Source organism: Callospermophilus lateralis, chromosome 9, assembly GCF_048772815.1.
Source record: "Callospermophilus lateralis isolate mCalLat2 chromosome 9, mCalLat2.hap1, whole genome shotgun sequence".
Classification (NCBI taxonomy): domain Eukaryota; kingdom Metazoa; phylum Chordata; class Mammalia; order Rodentia; family Sciuridae; genus Callospermophilus; species Callospermophilus lateralis.
In genome coordinates, this window is record NC_135313.1 from 34,021,915 (window position 1) to 34,048,586 (window position 26,672).

General features: G+C 39.7%; 1 protein-coding gene across 1 annotated transcript in view; it reads right to left on the reverse strand.

Annotated features, from left to right (window-relative positions):
* Window positions 1-19,984: 19,984 nt before the first annotated feature.
* The window catches only part of LOC143407525 (aldehyde oxidase 2), a 67,600-nt gene continuing 60,912 nt past the window's right edge, over window positions 19,985-26,672 (reverse strand). The window contains exons 32-35 of the mRNA XM_076866837.2: window positions 25,712-25,826; window positions 22,802-22,867; window positions 22,501-22,689; window positions 19,985-20,158 (exon numbers count right to left, since the gene is read on the reverse strand). Of these exons, the coding sequence (XP_076722952.2) occupies window positions 19,985-20,158; window positions 22,501-22,689; window positions 22,802-22,867; window positions 25,712-25,826 (544 nt within the window). The remainder of the gene's footprint in view (window positions 20,159-22,500; window positions 22,690-22,801; window positions 22,868-25,711; window positions 25,827-26,672) is intronic.

A 26,672-nucleotide genomic window follows, 5' to 3' on the forward strand; every position in this document is an offset into this window, starting at 1 on the left:
AAATATCATAATCATCTCACCTCTGAACTTTTTGGAATTGTCTCACACACAAGGTTTGGGGGACACTTCATATTTAAACCATAATAGATCTTATTTGGAAGTATAGTCTTTGCAGGTCGAAATTAGTTAAGGTGAAATCCTACTGGATTAGGGTGGGCCCTAAATCCTATGACTGGTGTTTTTATAGAGAGGAGAGGGAGAATTGGATGCATACAGGGAAGAAGGCCATGGGGTGATGAGGCAGACTGGAATGATGTGACCGCAAGCCAAAGAATGCCTGGAGCCACTGGAAGGGGCAAGGAAGGACCTTTTCTGAGAACTGATAGCCCTACTGACAACTGATGTGGGACTTCTAGCTTCTAGAACTGTGATGAATGAAGGCTCCAGCCTCCCAGCTTATGGTCATTTGCTCCAGCTGCCAGCTGTAGGAAGTGAATACAAACTCCCAGAATTGAGGGTAGAGCTGAAGAACCTCAGACCTTAAGATGTACAGGAACAAGGCACCTCCCAGGATCTCAGCAGCAAGAACTTATGGATTACATGGCTTGGTCATCCAGGTGATGTGCTGCAGTGGACACTTAACCTTTCTCAAGAGCCTAATGCTCTGGAGTTATCATATTCCCTTCCCAGCAGCCCAACTGGAACACATGGCATGAAGGGTGGATGACTTCCTTAAGAAAAATAAAGAAAAGATAGAAAATAACCCATGTGTTATGGTTTGGATGTGAAGTGTCCCCCAAAAGCTCACATGAGAGACAATGCAAGAAGGTTCAGAGGAGAAATGAGTGGGTTGTAAGAGTCTTAACAAAATCAGTGATTTAATCCCCTAATAGGAATTAACTGAGTGGTAACTGAAGTGGTAGGGTGTGGCTAGAGGAGGTGGGAATTGGGGCATGGATTTGGGTATATATTTGTATCTGGCTAGTGGAGTCTCTCTCTGCCTTCTGATCACCATAATGTGAGCTATTTCCCTCCGCTGCTCTCTTCTGCCATGATGTTCAGTCTCACCTTGAGCCCCAAGGAATGGAACCAGCCTTCTATGGACTAAGACCTCTGAAACCATGAGTCCTCAAATAAATTTTCCTCCTCTACAATTTGTTCTGGTCAGATCTTTTAGTCATGGCAGCAAAAAAGCTGACTAAAACACCCTTTTTTTTTTTTTCTTTGTGAAGAGTTTCCACCTTTGGATCACCATCACCACAGTAGTCACCATTTGTGTAGGTGACCACTATACAGAGGATAATAAAGTTTTTTGTTTTGTTTTTTTTTTTTTGAATAAGAAACCATCCAGATGAATGCTACTCTTTTACCCAGTGGTGGTGGGTGATTATGGGTGTTGAGAAAGGTTATCCTGACAGCTATATGCAGAATGTTTTGGAGCAAGACCAGCTAGCCAGCAATTGCCACCATCCAAGTGTGAAGTTACAGGAGCTTGGGAGAGCCTGTCCTGCCCTGGTGGTTCTGCCAAGGAAAGAATGCTATTGTTTTGTAGTCAGTTAGAGCTTAACATTGATTTTCAAGGTGGTATGGGGAGATTGAGGCAATTTATGCCTAATTTTTTTTTTTTGTTTAGCTTTTTTTTTTTTTAATTTATTAATATTTAGTTTTTAGTTTTCAGTGGACACAACATCTTTATTTTATTTTTATGTGGTGCTGAGGATTGAACTCAGAGCCCCACGCATGCCAGGTGAGCGCGCTACTGCTTGAGCCACATCCCCAGCCCTATGCCTAATTTTTTGATATCTTTTTGACATCTTAAGAATTGGAAACATATATTTTTGCTATTTATCTTCCCAATTATACAAGACAGATCAAGTGTTAATTCTCACTGATTTGGAGTGGAGCTAGAAGCAGGCTCCTTTATGCTGGGTGGGGGCAGGGGGATTCACTTGGAGAACCCAGGCTCACAAAGACAAGAGCACACCTGTGTCCCCAAGGACTAGGGGCAAAGAAATAGGATGCATAGAACTCAAGATGAGCAGTAAGAATTACAGCTCTTCTCTGTTACAGTCATTAGGTTGCCATCGATGGAAGGAGGGGATAAAATTGTCTAGAGAGAGAAGGGGAGCAGGAGGTATAATGGGCAGGAACCAGATACTTCTCTGGTTGCCTTAGACTTTCTATGACATTTTGTCCCATACATTTGTAGGGCCACCTAGGAGTAGCTCTGATCTTGACCAGATTATATGGGTATCTTGGGCCCAGTTATTTCTGATGGGGAAAAATCAAATAAAGAGTAGCTAATGAAAGTGGTTGTATTCTATGCATGTGTGAGAATTAGATGGATAGGGATGGAGTGTGTCTTAGTTGGTTTGGAAGGTTACAACAAAAATGCTTATAAACAACAGAAATTTATTGCTTACAGCTCTGGAGGCTGGGAAGTTCAAGATTAAGTTACCAGCAGATTGGATTTCTGGTGAGGGCTTCTTTTCTGAATAAGTGTTACCTTCTTGCTGAGTCCTCACATAGTAGAAGGAGCTAGCTGGCTATCCAGATACTAAGGGTACTAAGGCCATTTGTGAGGGAAGAGTCCCCATGACATAATCACCTCTCCTGAAGGCCCACTCTTAATACCCTTGATTTGGGATTTGGGCTTCAATATATGAATGGGCTGGGGGCAGGGGGCACAAGCATTCATGCCAGGGCAGTATGAGAATCAGTTTGCTATGCATATGTGTTTGAATTTTGCCAATGTATTATTTTTTAAAATATAGTTAAGTTTCATCTTTTCAATAATACTTATGGAACCCACAAACAGAACTGGTTTCAAAAATATGACTTCAAATGTGTCTTTAAAAAAACCTCAACACTTTATTAATACCCATTCAAGGACTGGGGATATAGCTCAGTTGGTAGAGTGCTTACCTTGCATGTACAAGTCCCTGGGTTCAAGCATGTGTGTGCACACACACACACACAAACTATATACACACACACACACACACACACACACACACACACACACACACACACATATATATATATATATATATATATATATATATATATATATATATTTCATCCAGATTTTAGTGCACCGACTTGCAGGAATCATTTATAGACAGATGCCTCTATTTTTAGCACTTGGTAATATTTGCCATGACAGAGAAAATAAATGCTCAGTAACCATCCTTGATACTAATAGACCAAACAAATAGAAACTCTATTTATCATCATTTGTGTGTGTGTGCACATGCAGTACTAGAGATTTAATCTAAGGGTGCTTTACCATTGAATTATACCCCCAGTCCTCTTTTATTTTATTTTGAGACAGGGTCTAAGTTTCTGAGGCTGTACTCAAAAATGTGATCCTCCTGCCTCAGCCAAAAGCTGGGATTATAGGCATGTTCCACTACACCCAGTGTATTTACCATTATTTATTTATCTTTTTTTAATTAGAGCATTATAATGATATATAGTAGTTGGGCTCATTTTGACAAAATCAGATACACAAGAAATTTAATTTCAATCCCTCCCCACAACTCTGACCTTTTCCTCACCTTCCTCCACCCCCATTCTCCCTCCTCTACTGATCTTCCTTTTGCTCCTTTATTAATTTATTTTTGATTTATACTTTCTTCATATACATAAAAGTGAAATTCCCTCTAGTTTACATTTATGTATACAAATAAATGATTTTGTTAAGTCCATTCTATATTTCCTCCCCTTTCCCATCCTTCCTTCCTCCCTCTTGATCTCCTTCCTCTACTCCACTAATTTTTCTCTTTATCTTTATGATATCTAATCCCCTCTCTCGACCTTCTTTCCCTAACTTCCACATGAGAGAAAACATTTAACTCTTGATTTTCTAAGTTATTGACCATTATTTGAAGTGATACAAATGACAAAGAAAATTTCTCGCATTTTTATTAGATTATACAACTAAGGATTTTATTTTCAAAAGAAGTTTATAAATTTATTTTTATTACTCTCAATATATTTCACCCCAGCCACTCCTGAAAAGTTCCCCAGCTCTTCTGCACACGTGTCTTGCATAACTTTGTCCTGCCCATCACCTTCTCCCATCTCCTTTCCCCTTATGCTACTGTTTCACTTTCTCCAAAATTAGCCCATGGACAGCCATATGCTAGCTCCTTCAAGCAAATGTGTCCAAGGCCTTGAGTGACCTGCTCTTCAGGGCTCAACTGCGTGCCTCATCCCATACCTTCTCTCATCCATCATCCATCACTCTTGGTTCTGCATCCACTTCAGGAATCACTGAAATCCGCAGCTGGGTAAGCCTCATTATGTAAATTCTAGCTAGCAGAGTGTCAGTTTTCCCCCTGACTTTCTGGTCAAATAGGCCTAATGTACACACTGGCTCTCCTCCTGTAAAGGCTCCTAACACTCAGATTTTATGGATCCTGCATATTTTATTTATTTATTTATTTATTTATTTATTTATTTATTTATTTATTAGCAGTTCTGGCGATCAAACTCAGGGCCTCATGCCTGGTAGGCAAATACTCTATCACTAAGCTACACCCTCAACCCCTCTGCATGTTTTAAGCAACAGTGTAGAGATGGTTACAATTTATGTTTCATTTACTCTGTTTTACTCACTTCAGCGTATGGGAAACTGAGTATTCAGTATTTCTGAAACTCTGATTACACATCAGATATTTTTCATCAACAACAACAAAATGCTTTGTGACAATGCATTGAAAATGTTTCATACTGCTTTTTCCTTTCCAAATTCCTAAGGAATGTTAACCAGTGGAATAGTTGATCTTCATGAGGAAAATACCACTCCTTTGCTGTCAAATGCACATACACAGAACCACAGCCAATCCAGGGTAAAAACAAAATAAATGCTTGCTTGAAGAATTCTTGTGGTGTCAATGTTCTATGGCCACTGAATCAAATGCATCACCAGGAAAAGTCATAACATGTTTACTAAGAAGTGTTTTTTTTTAAACTGGGGATTGGACCCAGGGGTCCTTTACCACTGAGCTACATCCCCAGCCCTTTTTATTTTGTATTTTGAAACAGGGTCTTGCTAAATTTCACTGGCTGGTCTTAAACTTGTAATCCTCCTACCTCAGCATCCTGAGTAGCTGGGATTACAGGTGTGCACCACCACACCCTGCTGAGAAGTATCTTTCAATGATTTTAACCGGTATGACCAGTCCAGTTAGATTGGATGGATGCAGAAGGGAAAAATTAGCTTTCATGGCAATACACCATCTTTTCAGAAACAAATAAACATTAAATTTGCTTGCTATGGCTATTTCATAGCACTCCAATATTAGTTTCATCTTGATTTGTACCTTGTCTTGTGGCTTCTAAGTCAAGGAGTCTAATTAAATAATTTTAAAGTAATGATTTGTCTTGTTAAAGTAATTAATCAGAATGTTTAAAAATTTTGTGTTATTTTTCTCTCTCTCAACAGTATAAAAGTATCAGTTTGGATTCTAGTTAGGATTAACAAAATATCAAACAAACAAAACAAGACATCTTTTCACTTGAAAAACTGTAACACCTAGGGGAAAAAAGAGAAAAGAATAGTTATAAAACAAAGGGTACAGATCCTTCAATTTTTATGTTTGGGAAGAACAACAATAAGTAGTTGAAAATTGGATTGGTAAACTACACAGTTATGAAGAAGTACAGTTGAGTATTTTCCTAATCTCCCTCGGCATCTGAGTCTTCATTCATGAAAGAAGATGGGTGAGATTAGGGGAGTTTTGCTTGTTTTTTTTTCTTTAATTTGTTGTTGTTGTTGTTGTTGTTGCCCCCTACAACAACAACAACAAATTAAACCACTACCTATGAGCTATATATACCACTACCTATGACCTATACCACTACCTATGAGCTATATCCTCAGGCCTTTGTTTTTCATTTTGAGACAAGGTCTCCCAAAATTGCCCAGACTAGCCTGGAACTTGCCCTTCTCTTCCCTCAGCCTTTCTAGTTGCTGGGATTACAAGTGTGTGCTACCTCACCTGGCTGAGATCAGAAGTTTTTAAAGATTTTAAGTGGAGGATTAAAATGTCCTGAGAGACATACACACATGTACATGTAGTTTTAGTGTGGTATAAATTTATAAGGTCAATGCTTAACACTTGCTAGTAAAGCAAATATATTAGAGCAATTATGCCATCTTGGAGAACACAAAAAATTTGAAATTTCAGATAAAAGATGACAGTTAACAGACTCAGAATGCAATTCATATCTGGATTTTGTTTTGATTGTACAGTATAATAAAATTCTAAATGGGAAAGTGGTAAGAGGTTTTTGTCTTATTTTTATTTCTAAAATTCATCTTGCAATTTGAGGATGGACCTTATATATTTTAAGGTTTGCACAAAAACTGGACAACCCAGTTCATTCACTGGTATTATCTAATTTGTTAAAATTTAAAGTTTGCTACTTAGCACACCTGAATGTGTGTGTGTGTATGTGTATGTGTGTGTGTGTGTGTGTGTGTGTGTGTGTGTGTGTCTGTGTGAGCATGCATGTGTGCATCCCTGTGTGTAACTACCCTCTGCTGAGTTCACTTTGTCAGGCATAGTGCTATACATGCTCGTGCCTTGTTTTACATAGAAATTAGAGTGGAAGTGTCATAATATTAACTTTAACTTTAGGATTTAGAAGGATAAAGAAAAATAGAGAGAGAATTAAAGAGGTTGGATAATTCTGCCCTAGATTCCCTGAGTTTTAAAATTACTATTTTTCAAAAATTTTTAAGATGTGATTTTAAGTGTCGCCTATTTTGATTTTTGTCATTGTAAAGAAATAGCAAATGCTCACCAGATATTTAGCCTGATTTGGTAAAAATAGTAACGCAAGTTATTCTCATGACAAAACACAATAGAATTAAACATATATTAACACTTGTGGATTATTTCAGATATCTAATTGGAAAATTACACTTAAATGAAAAAACTATTTTTTTCTGAATTTATGATGTAGTTCTCTCTCTTCCAGATGCTTTCAGTTTTTCTGTTGTTGCCCATTAAGTATGCTGAAAAGCAGAAGTTTAATTTTCTAACAATGACAATGTGGTTTTTTTTATCAGAGTGTCTCTATGGTCATTCTCCACAGTCTTCAGTGTTTTGAATTTTGTGTTAGGCAGCAGCACAAAACTGAAGCAGTCAAATTAAATGAATATAAACAGATGATTCTTCCAAATAGCACTAGTTAGTTATAAATGCAGAAAAATCAATAGATTTCAATTTGGCATGTTGAATTCAAGCTGCAAGTGACTCTCAAATCAGGGAGTAGAATATTTAAAATGTCCTAATCTACCATATTTTCATTTTCTAACAAAAAGAAAAACTTCATTGATGGCTATAGCACTTTGACCTAACATTCTCATATTCAAAAGCCATGCATATTGAGTCTTAAAGGATTAAGACACAGGATAAAATGTATTAACTTGAATAATTGTTCAATCCTAGGGTTCCACGGAACACAGTTTGAGAACCACTGGACTGGCTAATTTTTTCCTCTTTGATTGATTACCTTTCATTTTATTGATCTTACCTTTCAGGAAATAACAGCAAGGTTATGCTATAGGGATAGACCAAGGCTTAAATGTCTTAGGGTCATCTCTTGGGATCTAAGAAAGAAAGCAAATTAAATACTTAATACAAATACCATTGCAATATTTTGCCAGGAAAATTATATCAGATCTTTAAGCTTTGAGAAATTCTGATGGGAGGAGGCAGGATTTTCCTGCTTCCTGGGGAATGGGACTGTGTCATTTCTTTCATATGATAACTCTTAAAATTTAAGACAGTGGGTTAGTGTTATGATCCCTGCTGCACTTATATCTTCTTTGCTTTCCAGGTATGAATTCCAAAGAGAATCATATATTCTATGAATTATTTGAGGAGGGACTTGAGGGGAAGGGTCTAGGCTGGGAGATGTTGCTTATGCTAAGACTTTTTGCAGTGTTACCACAGTGCTGTCAGCATCATTAGCCAAATAATTTGCATGGCACTGTGTTTTGGCTAGTTAAGTCCCAATCCCTCTTCACTATCTTGGGCTACAAGCTGCAAGAATTTGACTTGTTTGTCTTTCTTCCTTATGATTCTGATGTCTATCTCCTCTGCTGAGAATTCTTTCCTTTAGGTTTGACCCCAAAGCAGAACACATATTCCTTTCTTTCTCTATTGTCATGTTTTCCTTTAAAGGGTTGGTTGACTTTTATTCACAAGGATATTTTATTTATTTTTTGCCTTTGGGAATTAAACCCAGGGCCTTGCACATGCTAAGCACTGAGCTATATCTCCAGCCCCAGAAAATGTTAAAAACAAAACCAATCAACCACCTAATGACAGAAAGTTATAGAGATTCCAAAAAGCTTTTCTCCTACTCATATAATTTCACAAAAAATAACAACAACAACAAAAGGGCCGCAGATGGGATTCAGTGATAGAGTACATGGGACCCTTCATTGAATCCCAAGCACTGCAAACAAAACAAGAAAAAGCAAACCAAATCAAACAAAAAAAGACAAAATAAATTCACCTCAATCCTGCCTTTTAGGGTACATTTACAAGTTCTATTCTTACTTTGTGGTCTGTGTATTTAAATGTAAACGAAGGGCTAGGTTTCCCTTCCTTTTGTCTCTTCTTACCTGCTCCTGTGGAGTTGTACAGTTAAGTTCTTTTAGAACTACAGCCTGTTCTCCCTGGACTGGGTCAGACACTGGACAAAGCTCCTCAGTCTAGTCTAAGGTTGATTCAGATCAGGTAGATTCTGCTAAGGAAAGGGACTTTTTAATCTTCTAAACCCACTTCCTATTCTTTTCACCAGATGTGGACTCTTGGGGTACCTTTCTGTTCTGGGCTTAAATCAATCTCATCCTCATGCCATCCCTCCCTTCTTCAGTCCCACCTATGCCTTAGACCTTTGGGTGAGGACATACCTTTCTTTCTTGGTCTCCAAAATTGAAGCCCTGGGACTTATTGCATTGCATTGATCTTTGGTGAGCTCCCTCCCTTCCTTCTTTACCACCATCTTTTGCTTGGTGCTATCTTCTTCTACTCTCCTTTTCTGCCCTGGTTGACTTTTTTTTTTTTTTTTTTAAAGAAATATTTATTTTATTAATTTGTTTTTATGTGGTGCTGAGGATTGAACCTGGTGCCTCACACACATGCTAGGCAAGTGCTCTAACACTGATGATACAGTGTTACAACCCCAGTCCTGCTGGTTGACTCTTGATAGCTACAATTATAGCAATACATTCACTTTGAATGTCAAGACCAATTCCAGTTTTAGTTAAAGGTCAGCTTCTAAAATAAGTCCTGGGCCCAGTTTCATGGGTGCCACGGTCTACTAACATTGCTAGTTGCCTCAGTCCAGGATTCATCAACATCATCATCATGATGCAGTATTGGATTAAGTCTGGAGGCCTGAGTTGTCCAAACCTTGCACATTCCCCCATCCTCCAAAGAAAAAAGGCTTGATCCTTGCAGTTGGTTATCTAACCCTAAGACTTTGGTAATATCCTGCTTAATAGCAATGTCTTCTGTTTGTCTAGAGCATTGGGACACACACTTCGACCTCTGGAGAAGTAGTGATCAAACAAGTTCAGCCAGCAGGCAATTCTTTGCCTATATAATTGACTCTCAATAAAAACCAAGGCTTCCCTGGTTAGTAATACTCCATACATCTTCACACATAGTATTGCTAGGAGAATTAAGTGCTGTTTGTGTGATTCCACTTCTAGTATCTGGTTCCTGCTGGACTTTGCCTTATGTACCTTTTTCCTTGGCTAATGGTAATCTGTATCCTTTCACTGTAATCAACTACAACTGTGCTTGTAACAGCTTTTCTCAGTTCTGTGTGTCATTCTGCTAAATTATTGACTCTGAGGATGGTCTTGGAGATCCCTGATGCAATCATCATCTTCTCCACTATCATCTTAATCATCATCATCAATATATATTGACCATTTACTATGCGTGGGACACCTGTTGTTATGGTTTTGATGTGATGTGTCCCCCAAAAGCTCATGTGTGAGATAATGCAAGAAGGTTTAGAGGAGAAATATTGGGATTTAATCCTGATGGGATTAATTGGGTTACCACTACTTGAAGGCAGGTAGGGTGTGATTGGAGGAGGTGGGTCATTGGGGGTGTGTCTTTGGGACATATATTTTGCATCTGACAAGAATCTCTCTTTAAAGACTTTTGGGTCATCATGTGAGCTGCTTCCCTCCACCCCACTCTTCTGCAATGATGTTCTGCCTCACCTCGAGTCCCAAGAATGGTCCTGACTTTCTATGGACTGAGACCTCTGAAACCATTAACACCCAAATAAACTTTTCCTCCTCTACAGCTGTTCTGGTCACAGCAGAGAAAAAGCTGACTAAAGCATATGTGTTATTCAATTCTCACAACAGCCCTGTAAAGTTAATAGAATTATTCTTTCCAATCCTCCAAGCTGCACTCCATTTCATAGATAAGGAAACTGAGTGACCACAAACATTAAATAAATCACCAAAGGTAGAGCTGAGGTTCAAACCCAACCTCCTCTGACTCCAGGGTCATGTCTTTATCTGCCAACCACTGCCAATTATCTGCCAACCACTAAGCTAAAACAGCTCATTGTAACTCCTTTCCCTGGCCAGATAAAATGACTTTCTATTTTTCATTCTACATTTCTTATGCCCTGTCTTAAACTGAGGAATGCCTCCAGCCTTGTCTCCTTTCTTTTAGGAGCTCTCTCTAGCTCTACTTCACCCAACCTAAGAAGTAACTTTTCAGAGACCAGGTGGAAGAGTTTTTTAGATACAAAAATATCCATTTGAGGGGCTGGGGTTGTAGCTCAGCAGTAGAGCCCTTGCCTAGCACCCGTGAGGCTTTGGGTTCAATCCTCAGCACCACATAAAAATAAATAAACAAAATAAAGATATTGTGTCCAACTATAACTAAAAAATAAATATTGAAAAAATATACATTTGATAACAGTATCAGAGAGCTGGAGGTGTGGCTCAGTGGTGGAATACTTGCCCAATAAGTGCAAGACCCTGAATTCAATTCCCAGCACCACAAACAAAACAAACCAACAACAAAATGGTTTCAGAGAATCCCCCTTCAGTAGTAGTAAGAATGGCTACTGTGTGAAGTGTTGCCAGGCATTGCAGGGAACAGATTCAGACCCTGCGTCCTGGGATAACCATGTTTAAAGGGGAACCATTTTCACAGGCTGTTAGAGTGCCCATAAATCCTCTCCCAGCAAGAGAGGCAAGAAGAAGAAAGTGATAAAGAATGAGCATGCACCTGCCTCTGTGTATGTGTGTGTGTGAGTGCATGTACTCACGTGCAAGTGTCTCATGGGAACAGGACAGTAGGAGGTGCCTTCCCTGAGAAAGGCACCATGGGAGACTCTACCCTGAGAAGTCTGTTCTTGAGTTATTCAGCCTGCGTCTGTGTTCCATCTCAAAAAACCCATGTGACTGAGGCATGTTTATGCTGGTTTAAGGCCCTGCCAATTATCTGTAGCTTAGATTTTAGCTGAACACACTGGCGACTGCATGTTTTTAACGTGTTGCAGTATATGAACCAGAGTACATGAATGCAGTCTTGCAGGACTGGCAGTATGTCCCCCCTGCTCAGAGAAATCCAGGGCTGTAGAAGATAAAGGACCGAACATACTTCCTGGGACTAGTATTCTGGGGAGAACCAGCTCAGATCAGTGTGGTAAAACCAAGCTACCCTCAGGAGTTGACATGCTCTTGTGCCTGTCCTTCTTCACCTGGGAGGAGGGGGATCCCTTTACTGAACTAAATAGGCGGCACTTTTAATGTTGCCAAATCTCTCTGAGTCTGGGCATCTAGAACTGCAAAAGAGGCGGGGAGGAGGAAGGAGACTTGGGGATGGCAAGAGAGGAAATGCTTAAGAGGGAGGAGGGAAGGGGAGTGGAGACTATTTTAGGATTTATAGGGATTTATAGGGAAAGGCCTCCCAAGACTAGACACTGGCCAGTCTTTTAGAAGAGCAGGGGTAGGACAGGCCTGGCCACTTGGAATGGAGTACTTATCTAAAGATGAAAAGATTCCCCCCCACCAACTAAATTACTAAAATCAGGCCTCAGCTGAACATAGCTGGTGGTTGTGAGGATTCCTCATGAGTCAGCATTATCAAAATGTGGTGTGAACTGAAACCTGTTTATAAACTTCTCTCTAGGCCGATTTTCAGGTTCTAGCTTTCAGAAGATGAAAGCTGAATCTGCCAGCTGGCTTTACATAACCTTGCACCATGGCAGCCCACATAAACTACATTGCCACCTCTTCCAGCCTGAATGCTGGGGGTTGAAAGGAGGAACTCATGCATGCTTGGCAAGTGCTCCTCTGAGCAATACCCCTAGCACTTCCCCCTCCCCCATATTCTACTTTTTTGGACTTAACAAATGCTTCTTGCTACTGTAGTAACAGGTATAAGGTTTTTGTTTGTTTTCATCTTCCCTTTTGCCAAATTCTCCAAGGCAGCATTTTTCTAAATTTTTCTCCTCCTCCTCCTCCTCCTCCTCTTCCTCCTTCCTCTTCTTCTTTGGTACTAGGAAACTGAATCTGGGGTACTTTACCACTGAGCTACATCCCCAGTGCTTTTTTTGGGGTGGTGGTGTGGGGGTATTGGGGATTGAACTCAGGGGAACTTGACCATTGAGCCACATCCCCAGCCCTATTTTGTATTTTATTTAGATACAGGGTCTCACTGAGTTGCTTAGCACCTCACTTTTGCTGAGGCTGACTTTGAACTCATGATCTTCCTGCCTCAGCCTCCCAAGTTACTGGGATTAGAGGCATTTAGTACTACACCCAATCATTTTTCTAATTTTTAAGGCTATTAAATCCTTCATGTCTCCATGGATGAAAGATTAAAAAAAAAAAAATCAAATGACTGTTTCTAAGGAGAAGTCCTAACTTGAAAGTGTGAATTATGTATCTTTTTGTATATCTTTAAGGAGAGTTACTCCTTTTTTTTTTTTCTTGTGGAATTTTAAATGGCTGTACAAAACACATTTTCCAAGAAATACATTTTTTCCCTCCCATTACCAAAAAGGAAATTGCATAGATGATATTTCTGGCTGTGTCTGGCTAGGCAATTTTGCCCTGCTGGGCTCAGAGCAGAAATTGTCACCAGCAATACTGTTCTCACTAGAAATTAACCTCCTAAGAAAGGACCTATGTATAAAATATCAGTCAACAACTTGGTGATCAAGTTGACCAAAACTCAAATAAGTAGAAAAATCTTTTGATATAGTAAATGCTCATTCAGATAATTTTTTTATAACAAAAATGCCCTAAGCTTCTTACTTATGCCTGCTTTTTGCAGAAGCCAATTTACCCATGAAAATGAGGTTTCTAGTTATGAGTGGTTATTTGTTCTGGCCTCAGCAGGTCAAGTTGATTTAATGTGGAAACACTTTTTCAACCTTGTGGGAGAGGCATATTTTGAATAAGGTCATTAATAGTTATGGGTATTTGGTGAAGACCTTAACACTAATATTTACAGAGTGACTCGTATTTACATGGTATTTTTACATGCATTATTTATTTAATTCCTAGGGGAAAGTACAGAATGTTTTACCATCATTCCTGTTTAAGAAATAGATCTAGGCAAGCCATTATTTACCTTATGGTAGGACAAGGTTATTCAAAAAGGAGGTTTTGAACTTTCTAGTGCTCATGTTCTAGTAGCTAGACCCCTGACTTTCTTACTCATCAGAACAAATTGTGTTTTTATAATAGTATCCAAAGGCCAAATACAAGTGTTATTGTCTATATATATATGTATTGCATAACACATGTTGTGTGTCAGTGTGAATTGTCATATATTTCTTTTTTTCTGTTTTGTAGTGCTGGGGATTGAACCTGGGACCTCACATATACTAGGCAAATACTCTACCACAACTACAACTCCAGTCCTGAATCATCACACATTTCAACTAAAAAAACAATGTTGTAGTTTGATCCAATGTATTTAAAAATGTCAGTTCTGATATGGGTTCAAGATTTGTTCCAAGATGCTTCAAGAGATGGGTTTGTGTTAACAGCCAGGCCCACAGGAACTTCGGTAGGAGTGCTGTGATCCTAGAGGAGTGGAGAAATTCTACCTTGGAAAGATGTGAAGAAGCAGACCTGGGAAGTGATGGAGGACAGTTGCCAGGAAAGCTGCTGATTGGCAGAAGGACTATCCGGGTTTCGTCATGCGGATGTGCAGACAATAGAGTGGCACATGTGATGGTTCAGATATGAAGTTTCCCCCCAAAGCTCATGTGTGAGGCAATGCAAGAAAGTTTAGAGGTGAAATGATTGGGTACTGAGATCCTTAACCTAATCAGTGCCTCAATCCTCTGCTAGAGATTAACTAGATGGTAACTATAAGAAGGTAGGGGGTGGCTGGAGGAGGTGAGTCATTGGGGTTTATATTTTGTCCCTGATCTGCAATGTGTTTTTTCTGCTTTCTGATGCTATGTCCTTAGCTGCTTTCCTCTACTCTACCATTCCACCATGATGTCCTGCCTCACCGCAGGCCCAGAGCAATGGACTCAGCCATCTATGGATGGAGACCTCTGAAACTGTGAGAGCCAAATAAACTTTTCCTCTTCTAAAATTATTCTTGTCAGGTCTTTTGGTCCTAGTGGCAAAAGAGCTGACTAAAACTCCACACATCTCTATTTTCCTCTCTTCTCCAGGGAGAACAATGATTATAGTCTTTCAGTTTCTATCAGAGAGGCAAGACTAGAGATAAGAAGGCCATTTTTGAGGCCTACCAAGTCCCAAGCTACTTTGAAGTGGTTGAATATGTTTCAGGACCCTTGCACTAGCTATTCTCTGCCCAGAACACAGCATTACCAGATTTATACTCTCTCCCTCACTTCATGCAGACCTTGGCTCAAATGTGAACACCCCTGGAGAAAACTTCTCTAACAAACTATCTACATTCATCTCCCCATCGCATTGTAGCCCCCTACTGTTCTATTTTGCTTCATAGTATTCAACACACCTGAAATTCCATATATGTTTGTTTAGTTATTTCTGTTGGCTTCCCTAAAGGAATATAAACTCCATGATGGAAGAAAGTGTCTTGCTCACTAGTTCTGTTGTGCTTGGCACTTGGAAGATGTTTAACAAATAATATTAGATGAATAAACAATTAAATAATAAGTGACCAAAGATGAGACCCCCATCTATGGCCCCCCTGACTTTAAGAAAAAGATCAAGGTTAAGGTAGAAAAACATTCCGTTGGTGCACTGGGATAACCCAGAGTCAGTCATGCACTTAGAATTTACAGTAATTTTCTTTCTCCACTGCTATTCTAGAAACTCCTTAAGAGAACCAACCTATAAGACTAATTCATCACCATCTTCTTGGTTACCTCAAACTATGCAGAAAGCTCCTGTGATTTGGAAGGCTGAGGCAGGAGGATTCCTAGTTCAAGGCCAGCCTCAGCAACTAAGGAAGACCCCATCACAAAAAATAGAAAGGGCTGGGGATGTGGTTCAGTGGTAAATTTTCCCTGGGTTCAATCCTTAGTATCAAATAAACAACAACAAGAAGAAAGTATGCAGAAAGGAAGGCATAAACATGGGTAAAACATGAAAAGCGGGTGAGGATTAACCAGCTGTGAAAAGGAAGATGCTTCCAAGTAGAGGGAAGAGCAAGGCTGAGGCCATGTGGCAGGAGATAGCAACTCAGTTCTTAGTAAAAGAACAGACAGAACTAACAAATATGACCAGGATAGAGTCCGGTGAGGCTGGAGAGGTGAGTGGATGCTGCCACGCTGAAGGTTTGTAGGCTTGGTGGGCAAGGTATTTCACCTCTCCTATAAGCAATGGAATGCTTTTCATCTGTGAGTGTGCTAGAGGGACATTGTCAATTTTGTCATCCCACAAACCTCTGGCTGCAGGATGTGGAGAGGCCACTGAGGAATTGGCCTTGACACAGGCTGCAGATGTGGAGTTGGATTTAGGGTCTCTGGAAGGTAAATTCTACAAAGGCTGGGGTCTCTGTTTCATTTGCTGCTACCTTCCTGGCATTGGTTTATAGAATAATTCCTGGCACACAGGAGATTTACCCAATGTCTGTTGAGTGAATGAAAGATGTGGTGGTTAAGAATGAAGGAAATTTCCTTGGTTTACACCCAAAGGACATAAAATCAGCATAATACAATGACTCCCTACATCAATGTTTATAGCAGCTCAATTCACAATAGCCAAACTATGGAACTAACCTAGATGGCCTTCAACAGATGAATGGATAAGGAAAATGTGGCATACATGCACAATGTAATATTACTCAGCCTTAATGAAAAATGAAATTATGGCATTTGCAAGTAAATGGATGAAGCTGGAGAATATAATTTTAAGCGAAATAAGCCAATCCTCAAAAACCAAAGGCTGAATGTTTTGCTATGTGGATGCTAATTCACAATGAGGGGTGGGCTGTGGAAAAATAGAGGTACTTTGGATTAGGTAAAGGATAGTGACAGGAGGGGAGGGGATAAGGAGGGTAAGAAGGATAGTAGAATGAATTGGACATTTTTATCCTATGTACATGTGTTATTACATGACCGGTATGGTTCTACATCATGTACAACTAGAAAAAAGGGGAAGTTATACTACATTTGTGTATGATGTACCAAAATGCACCCTACTGTCATGTACAACTGATTAGAACAAATAAATAAATCTAAAAAAAAAAAGAATGGAGGAAATGGACTAGTTCAAGGGATTTTGACAGAATTGAAATTAACAGGAAATGATGTAGGACTGGCTGCAGAGTACGAGGTAGAGAGATGCCAGGAGGACTCCCAGGTTTCTTATTTATGTTTCTTTCCTTTCTTTCTATTTTGGTGATGAGGATTGAACCCACAGCTTCATGCACACTAGGCAAGCATTCTACCCCTAATCTACACCCACAGCCCCTCTTGTGAATGTTTCTCTATGGATGGAGAGTATTGCCATTTCTGGAAACAGGAAATAGCAGAAGATTCTATATTTTGTGTGTTTCTGGTCCTCTTTTTAAGCAGAATTAGAACTTCCTCCTCTCTAGGACATACAATCAATCAACAAGTACATGAAAAAATGCTCACCATCTCTAGCAGTCAGAGAAATGCAAATCAAAACCACACTAAGATACCATCTCACTCCAGTAAGATTGGCAGCCATTATGAAGTCGAACAATAACAAGTGCTGGCGAGGATGTGGGGAAAAGGGTACTCTTATACATTGCTGGTGGGACTGCAAAGTGGTGAGGCCAATATGGAAAGCAGTATGGAGATTCCTGGGAAAGCTGGGAATGGAACCACCATTTGACCCAGCTATTGCCCTTCTCGGACTATTCCCTGAAGACCTCAAAAGAGCGTACTATAGGGATACTGCCACATCGATGTTCATAGCAGCACAATTCACAATAGCTAGACTGTGGAACCAACCCCGATGCCCCTCAATAGATGAATGGATAAAAAAAATGTGGCATTTATACACAATGGAGTACTACGCAGCACTAAGAAATGACAAAATCATGGAATTTGCAGGGAAATGGATGGCACTAGAGCAGATTATGCTAAGTGAAGCTAGCCAATCCCTAAAAAACAAATGCCAAATGTCTTCTTTGATATAATGACAGCAACCAAGAACAGAGCAGGGAGGAAGAGCAGGAGGAAAAGATTAACATTAAGCAGAGTCATGAAGTGGGAGGGAAAGGGAGAGAAAAGGGAAATTGCTTGGAAATGGAAGGAGACCCTCATTGTTATACAAAATTACATATAAGAGTTTGTGAGGGGAATGGGAAAAAAATAAGGAGAGAAATGAATTACAGTAGATGGGGCAGAGAGAGAAGATGGGAGGGGAGGGGAGGGGGAATAGTAGAGGATAGGAAAGGTAGCAGAATACAACAGTTACTATTATGGTATTATGTAAAAATGTGGATGTGTAACCGATGTGATTCTGCAATCTTTGTAATGTTTTGAATAACCAATAAAAAAATAAAATTAAAAAAAAAAAAAAAAGAACTTCCTCCTCTCTGCTCTCCTGGGGAGGCCCCACTGAAGCTGTTCTGTTCTCTTCTGGTTGCTCTGTTCTCTGAGCCATTGAACAGCTGAGGAGGGGGGTCTAGAGGACAGAACAAAGTAACTCTTGGATCACTGAAGTCTTTTTTGTGTGTGTGTTCTGGGGATTGAACATAGGGCCTTATGCATGCTAGGCAAATGCTCTACCACTGAGCTGCATCTCCCGTCCTTTTAATTTTGAGACAGGGTCTCACTAAATTCCCTAGGATGACTTTGAACTTGCAATTCTCCTGCCTCAGCCTCCTGAATAGCTGGGATTACAGGTGTGAGTCACCATGACCCATGAGGACATTAAAAAAAAAAAAAGTTAGAAGTGCTTTTGCTTTTGGGATATAAGCTACCATGTTCTACAGTTACCATGTCATGAAAGAAGTCAGGAATGGGCTGATAATGGCTCTACAGACTAAAATCAGCATAGAGAAGGGGTCCTGGTATGTAGCTTGCCAGTTCCTTAGCCCTACCCATTAAGGCAGGACCAGCCAGAGACAGTTGATGGTCATGACTGCTATATTCAATGGGGCTGGATGAATTCAGAACCATTGACTTGGAAGAAGACTTCGAGGGAAGTTACAGAGTGACTGGTATTACTGTAGTACAAAAAATGTTGCTGAGTTAGATTTGGAGATGGAAAAAGGAGTGGATCATGTAAGGGAAAGAAATGAATAATTATGATGCTTCCCTTTAAGAAATATTCCTTCATTATTCTTTTACTCTTTGGTTGGTTGTTTGAAGAGGTCTGCTAAGTATTGGATTTCTTTGAATATAAATGTGAAAACAAACATTTAGTTTTAGGAAATAGAGAATCAACTCTTTTCTCTCTGGGATGCAGTGCACTACAGTAGTACCAGACAGCCTGGGTTCAAATCTTACCCCCACCAGCTAACTGTGATCTTGGGTAAGTCATTATGCCTCAGTTTTCCCAATATTAAGATGAAGAAAATAATAGACTTAATAGAGTTGTTATGATGATGAATGAAGTAGTATATGCAAAATGTTTAGTAGGTGCTCAGTCAGTACTAGCAACTATTATTATTTAAATTAGGAAGATTTTAAGAAATTGTCAAAGGGCATGTTTGAGGATGTCTCAAATGTTGCGTATCTGTCATTTCCAGCAGGTTGGGATTGCTACATGTGTCTCTGACTAGTCCTATCACGTGGGCATGACTGTCATAAAATGGGTTGAAGTAGGAAGGCAGAGGCTGGCAGGGAGACCACTTTGTTTCTAAACAGCAGGCAGATGATGTGTACTCTGTTTGTGCAGAAACATGCAGGATGACATTATCGGGTTATGTTTTGTGTTTGTTTTGTTGTTGGGCAGGGCAGGGTAGGTGGCAGAGAGGGAGGGAATACTTACTGGAGTTAGCAAGTTTGTTGTTTCCCTTTTAGCTATTTTTGTTTGTTTGTTTGTTTGTTTGTTTCAGTGCAGGGGATGGAACCCAGGGCCTCAACTATGCAAATGCTCTACCACTGAGCTCCACTCCCAGCCTAGTTATTATTTTTTTATTTTGGGGGAGGTACCAGGAACTGAATTCAGGGGTACTCAAACACTGAGCCACATCTCCAGCTCTATTTTGTATTTCATTTAGATACAGGGTCTCCCTGAGTTGCTTAGCATCTTGTTTTTGCTGAGGCTGACAAACTCGATATCCTCCTGCCTCAGCCTTTCGAGTCATTGGGATTACAGGCATGAGCCACCGCTTCCAGCTAGTTATTAGTTTTGGAAGCATGAAAAATGATCTTACTTCAGGGCTGCTGAGATGGTTAAATTAAATAACACATGGGGAGATGCTTTTTTTAAAAAAGTACTTCATATATACAGTATTTTGTGTGATTTGTTTTTATCATTTTATAATTTGATTAGCTAGACATAGATAAGGTCATAAATTTACTCCAGAGGTCCAAGAAGCACAAAATAGAAAAATCGCGTTTTAGGAAAATAGATAATAATTCATACCATTTCTGTGAACCGATCGGCACAGGCCATTCGAATTTGTTCTGGCGTGGCTGGGCTCTTCACCGTGAAGTCCTCAGCTGCATCTCTTTCTCTGCGCGCTGCAGCCACCGCATCCATGATGGCAAAGAACACAGATGACCCCAGGAACATTCCAGACTCCCCGAGGCCCTGAAAAAAAGCACATTTGTTTTAGAAATTTAGACTTTAGCTACTAGAGGGCAGAGCCAGGTCTTGTTCACCATCATATCCTCAACTCATGACATAGAGCCTTGCACAGATTGGTTTTCCATGAATGTTTATTGATTGACTTATTGATAAAATGAAGCTTGAGTACTTTTTAAAATCCCAGTATTACCTAAACTTCTCAGATCTTTAATCCTGGCTGTGTTAAGCCTTTGTTCTCTAGGAACAAAGGTGGTGGTGGGGAACCTATTTAGTAAAGATCATTTAATGGATTGAACTGTCCAAATTCATAAGCAGAGAAAAAAATGCCTAATTATGATTCCAGGATCTGAGGAGGCAGGGTGCTCTGGAGCACTTAAGAGAGTTTGCAAACTTCAGTCTGCAAGGAACAGGCAGGTGATGCAAGTGAGTGAAGTGAGCAGCTCAAGGACGATAAGGAGTAGTGGGGGTTGTGGTGAAGTGGAGGTACTTATCTAAAGGGGGCCACTGTTCCTTGTCTTCCAGGAAGATAGTTGAAATTACCAGACCATCCAATTTTTGGTATTTGTATTTGTTTTGTTTTGTTTTTGTGGTCCTGGATTGAACCCAGGGGTGTTCTCCCACTGAACCATATCCTCAACCCTTTTTAGTTTTTGAAACAAGGTCTTGCTAAGTTTCCCAGGCTGGCCTCTAACTTGGATTCTCCTGCTTCAGCCTCCTGAGTTGCAGGATGTACCACCACAGCCAACTAGGTATTCGTATTTCACATCTTTGGGCAAAGTTCAGTCAGTGGGCTATCAATTTGCAATTTCCCAGTTAGAGAGACTGAGTCTGAATCCTAGGCTGTATCCTCTGTTTCTCTAGGTAGATGAGATCATCTCTCAAAGCCTCTCTTCCTTTGTCAATGAGACGCAGGCAGTGATGCCTACCTTATGGGATGTTGTGAGGGATGAGTAAATTCAGAACACAGTGCTGAGGCTGGTACCTGGGGGTCCTTTGTAATTACATAGAACACTCAGCAGAGGACCAAACCCATGATTTTCTTGGGTCCTCCTGGGAGTGGTTGGCCACAACCACGAGTACTCAGAGTTTCCCAGCTTCCTTAAAAACTCTTGGTCTGAAAGATGCTCTCTGTGGGCTCTGAGCAGCCTTTTGCTTTTGCCCCCTGGAGTGATTTCCACTCTAATGAGGCTCTGAAGCCCCTTTGATTCTCTCCCTTTCAGATTTGCCCTGGCCTCATCTCCATATACCCAGAGGACATTCCTGGGCTCAAAGTGGGATCCAGTTTGGAAATGATGTAATTCCTGTAGATATATTTGTACTTTCTTTCTTTTTTTTTTTTTTTTAAGTCAATTCACCACTCCTAGCAAATCGTCTCCCAAAATACTTTAAAGAAAGCTTTACAGGGGCTGGGATGTGGCTCAAGTGGTAGCACACTTGCCTAGCATGCGTGAGGCACTGGGTTCGATTCTCGGCACCACATACAAATAAAAATAAAGATATTGTGTCCACCTAAAACTGAAAAATAAACATTAAAAAAAAAAAAAAAGAAAGCTTTACAAAACATCTCAGATCTCAGTGAAGTTTCTCTTTTGAGGGAGTTTTTCACATAACTTGCAATGCAAACAATCTTGACCTTAATTTTAATTTGCAATTTCATTATGTTAGCCATTATTAAGGGCTGGCTCATGACTTTGACTCCTGACATGATTGACATTTGGAGTCAGATAATATTTTGATTTGGAGCTGTTTAGTTGCAACCCTGGCTTCTGCCCACTGTCAGTAAAATCCCTCCACCCCCAGTCTTCACAACCATAATGTCTCTAGACATTGCCAATGTTCTTTTGTGATAAAATCGCTTTCCCATAGACACACACATTGATATCCACTGTTCTTAATCCATTTCTGTGTGTGGCTGAGGACTGAGCCCCCAGAGGTGAGTGACTTACCATAGCTGGTGGTGGAGTTGGGCAGGAACCAGGTCTTCTGAGGCCCCTGTCTAGAATTCTGTCCAGAATACCATGGTTTTCTGAGATTTCAGTAGCACTATGCCTTCAATCCCACTTAATTTTGTAGTCTTAAAGTTTTTTTTTTTTTTTTTAACAAAAACACTATTCTCTGAAGAAGGCAAAGCTTTTTGATGAATCTTGAAGTTTTCAATAAGAGAGAATATTAATAAACTCCTTGATCCACTGGGTGGATCATTCATCTTCCCTGAATCTCAGTTTTTCCTAGTTGATTCACCTCCATGTGGTTTGGTCTATGTAACAATTAACATTTATGTGTTACTTTGTCCACTGACTTACTTTGGCTATGTTACTGGATCCGTGGTAGTTTTGGATGCTTACCTTGGAGGAATAGATGGTCAGTGGGGTTTGTGATGATGGCAAGAGGGAGACATTGAACTCCTCTGGGACATCCGTGATGGTTGGAATTTTGTACTCATCTGAGCTCCGTGAGTACAGGACACCTTCTGGAGAATACTGCAGCTCTTCAGTTGTATAAAGGCCCATTCCCTGAATAAACGCACCTTCAATCTGCAGGGGGATAATTTCAAGCTTTGTGGCATTGCAGCCTTTTATGAAGGCCTTTCTCTGCACCACAACTGTGCTCAGGAAGGGATATCTCTTTAAGTGGGCCAGCACCTACCTGCCCAATATCAATGGCCGGATTTAGGCTGCAACAGGCATCCATGACGATGTCCGTCCTGGTTTTCTGCCCAAAATAAAAATGATCTCCCCATAAAAACTTGTACTAAAAAATACAATTTTCAAGTTTATTCAGACAGTCTCTAGTTATTCCCAAACTCCAGCTGGTGAATTAACACTGCACTGAACTCCTTCAACATTGGAGCTGGCAAGACATCTGCTAAGCTCTTCAAACTGAGTACCAGGACTGGCAATGACTCTGGAAGATCTTTTCATGATTTTGACTCCTCTTAAGGGACTCCAAAGTCTACAGCATGTTGGTGTGTTTAAGTGAGTCACTTAGTAAATAATTGAGCTTGGTTGTGCATCTAATTTCAACCTGGAGTTATCGTTCTAATGTAATTCATGAGCTCATCTAGTCCTCATGATAATCTGATGAAGGTGGCATTATTGCCACTTGATTGAGGAAATCATGTAGCCATGATGTCATGTATGAGTTTGGGGGCTTGCAAGATCTAGGAAGGTATCAAAGGAAAATGTTGAGGCCAACCTAGACTTTGCTACTCTACTTTCTACTCTGAGAAACAGCACACTAATCTGACCCTTCTGTTTTGGCACAGGGTGTGTGCATGCAGGTTGTTAGAGAGTCACAAGGGGCTCCCAAGTGTCTATGGTCTATCTCAGGAATACCTCTGGGGTTTCCTTCTGCCCCTGTTTCCAGTCCTTACTCAGGTAATGTCATTCTCCTTTTGAGTTTAATACCTGTTCTCCTACTTCCTATCTAGCCTTCTGGATTTGGCATTCCTTTTGACTCTAACCTTGGCCTCTCAGGCATTGGGACCAGCCTTTATCTATCCTCAGCATGGAGAGGGAAGGGAACAGGCTATACCTCAGTGTGGGCCTTCAATTTACTTCTATCTTGAAACCCGATATGCTTTGCATTATGGGAGTTGGACAGGGAAAGAGATGACTGTGCACTAACACTGAATCAGTGGCCTGCATTAGTACACTAACCACAAACAGCCAGCATCATTAGGCATGCCTTATACCTGGCAACAGTACGCCTTCATTTGCTTTTTCTGAATTCTCTTTAATTAAAGGAAGTTTTGCATCTTCAAGGAATCAATTATTTTAAGGGATCAAAGTGATGCTGAAATTATTGAACCTTTAATTATAAATGTAAGCTGGAAAGAAGAAGGAAGAACACATTTTAACTTTTTTGGCACCATAAATTCTGGTAGATCTTCATGTGGTTTGTTTCTTTAGAGATTTATTCTGAGAGCCTCAGAAAGAATTGACAGATAAAATGGCCTGAATGTTGCATGGGATACAGAAAATTATTTGTTATTTAGTTGAAATTCAAATTAACTGGGTGGTCTGTATTTTTGTTTGCTAAATCTGGCAACATAACTATCAGAGTATGGTGTCTGAAAACTGGTGTGTACCTAAAAACAGCTTTCCATCAAATTGGGTACAGGTATGCAGAAATACTGACATCTGGGCTTTGAAGGACCCTAGAGCAGGGCTCCCCAGGTTAGTCACATACTGCAATGTGCTGTGCTAATATAATTATCTAGGTGTGCCATGATGTGAAAGACGGTAGGAAGCACAATCAGATGAGCAATCTGTGATCACATGAGTTTGCTTCTTAAAAATGATCTAGAATAAAAATGGAGACACGATATTAACATACCCTGAGGCTACCCTTGAATGGAATGTGAAGGCGACTGCTTTCCAGATGGCCCTTCATTCACTGTATTTTTAAATTTTTTATTTCATAAATTTATTTGATTTACTGTATTTAAAAAAATTCATATAATATTTAAATTGGTGGAGAAGTTAACCCAAAATGGGACAGTAAAAGACATTTTGATATATTTTCATGTTAGTATTTGCAAAGCCCTTTCTATTCTACATAAATTAGTCATTTCTATTTTTGGGCAAGGTTGCCAAAGGTTTTGTTGGAATAATTTGTGTATAAAATTAATTTAATTTTGTTTGTACTGGGGATTGAACCCAGGCTACTTTATTCCTGAGCTACATCCCCAGTGCTTTTTATTTTTTTGTACAAGGAATTTAAAAGTGTAAGTGTCATTGGTGCATCCCATAAACTTTCTAACAATTTAACACATTTTCATTGTACTATCTTCTATTTAAAGCTTCTATAATCTCTGTTCCTGGAATGGTAACTGTGGTATTCTGAGGGTGTAAGTTGTTAACTTTGGGTTAAATGCAACTCTGTCTCTAATAAGTTTCTCTAATGCTCAATTAAATGACAAACAAGAAAAATATTTTCATACCTTCCTTCTCCCAAGTTTTTCTTTAAAGGTCAGTAGTACCCTTGGGAAAATGGACTTTAAGAAACATTAGCCCCTTGCTTTGTGCTTTCAAGACATTTGCTCAAGACTATTTGCTAAATGCCTTATCTCTTCAGATGAGAGAATTTGTACCTCCTCAAGAAATAGAAGCTTCTGGATAAAACTTTGGAAAATGATTTTTTGCTGAAAGTGAATAAATATATTTAATACATTAGTCAAATTTGGACTGTCATGAACAATTCCTTCTTGACCATTAAATAGTCTTTTTAAGAGGAAATTACAAGACAAGGCTGGATCTCTGAACATTCCAATGGAATTGAAAGAATCTTGACACTTATTTTTCTATTCTTTTCTTTCTTTTTGAGACAGGGTCTTGCTAAGTTGTCCAGTCTGGCCTTGAACTTGCAATCCTCCTACCTCAGCTTCCCCAGTAGCTAAGATTACAGGTGCACGTCCACTACGCCCAGTTGAACTGAAAAAAAAAATCTTATTTTTGTTATCTGAGTGTTATATAATAATGTTGAGCTACTTACTGTAAAATGCAATTTTGTTATTGATTTTACTTGTCAAGAAGAATATTAGACTTCACTTACCTTGTGAGCACCAGTCAGGCAATCAATTTCAACTTCAGAACAGGCAACTCCATAAACATAGTATGGAAATGGGTCTCCCTCCCCCTTCTCCCAGTCCATGAAGGCCTTGTAGCCTCTGAGGGAAGAAATAAAACCCTTTAGCTTGGGAGTGGAAGGTGAAAACAATAATGATTCATTTTAAAAATTATCAGAGTTTTATGATAGTATTTTATTTGATGGATGTTCATTTAAACTGGCTTTTTTGTTTGTTTGTCTGTTTGTTTTAAAACCAGGAATTGAACCCAGGTACATTTAGCTAGAATCACATCTCCAGCCCTTTTTATTTTTTATTGTGAGACAGGGTATCACTAAGTTGCTTAAGGCCTTGATAAATATATGAGGCTGGCCTCAAACTAGCAATTCTCTTGCTTCAGCCTCCTGAGCTGCTGGGATTACAGGAGTGTACCATCAAACCCACTTGCTACTATGTGTTTACAAACTAACTGGTTTATCATTTGCCTCATTTTATTCCCTGTGCTACACAGGTAGATGTCACCAAGGGAGAAGCCAATGGACTCTTTTGGCCTGGACCTCACAATGGGTCTCCATGTTGAAATCTGAAGTTTGAGCTCAGGCCCTGCCAGTACATTGGGAATCTCAATGGATTTTAGTCAAGTGTTTCCAGTGGGACCTACAGACTGTGCTACCCAAAGTCACAGGGGACAGATGATAACTCAGCCTGGTTAAAAAAAAAAAAAAGAAAGAAAGAAAGAAAGAAAAGAAAAAGTGGGGCCAGTAATTCAGAGCTTTTTTTTTTTTTTTTTTTTTTTTAATTTTTTAAAGTTGTTGATAGACCTTTATTTATTTATTTAAATGTGGTGTTGAGAAACGAACCCAGTACCTCACACATGCCAAGCAAATGTACTATTGCTCAGCCCCAGCCCCAGCCCCAGTCCCAGTAATTCAGAGTTTTAATTTATGC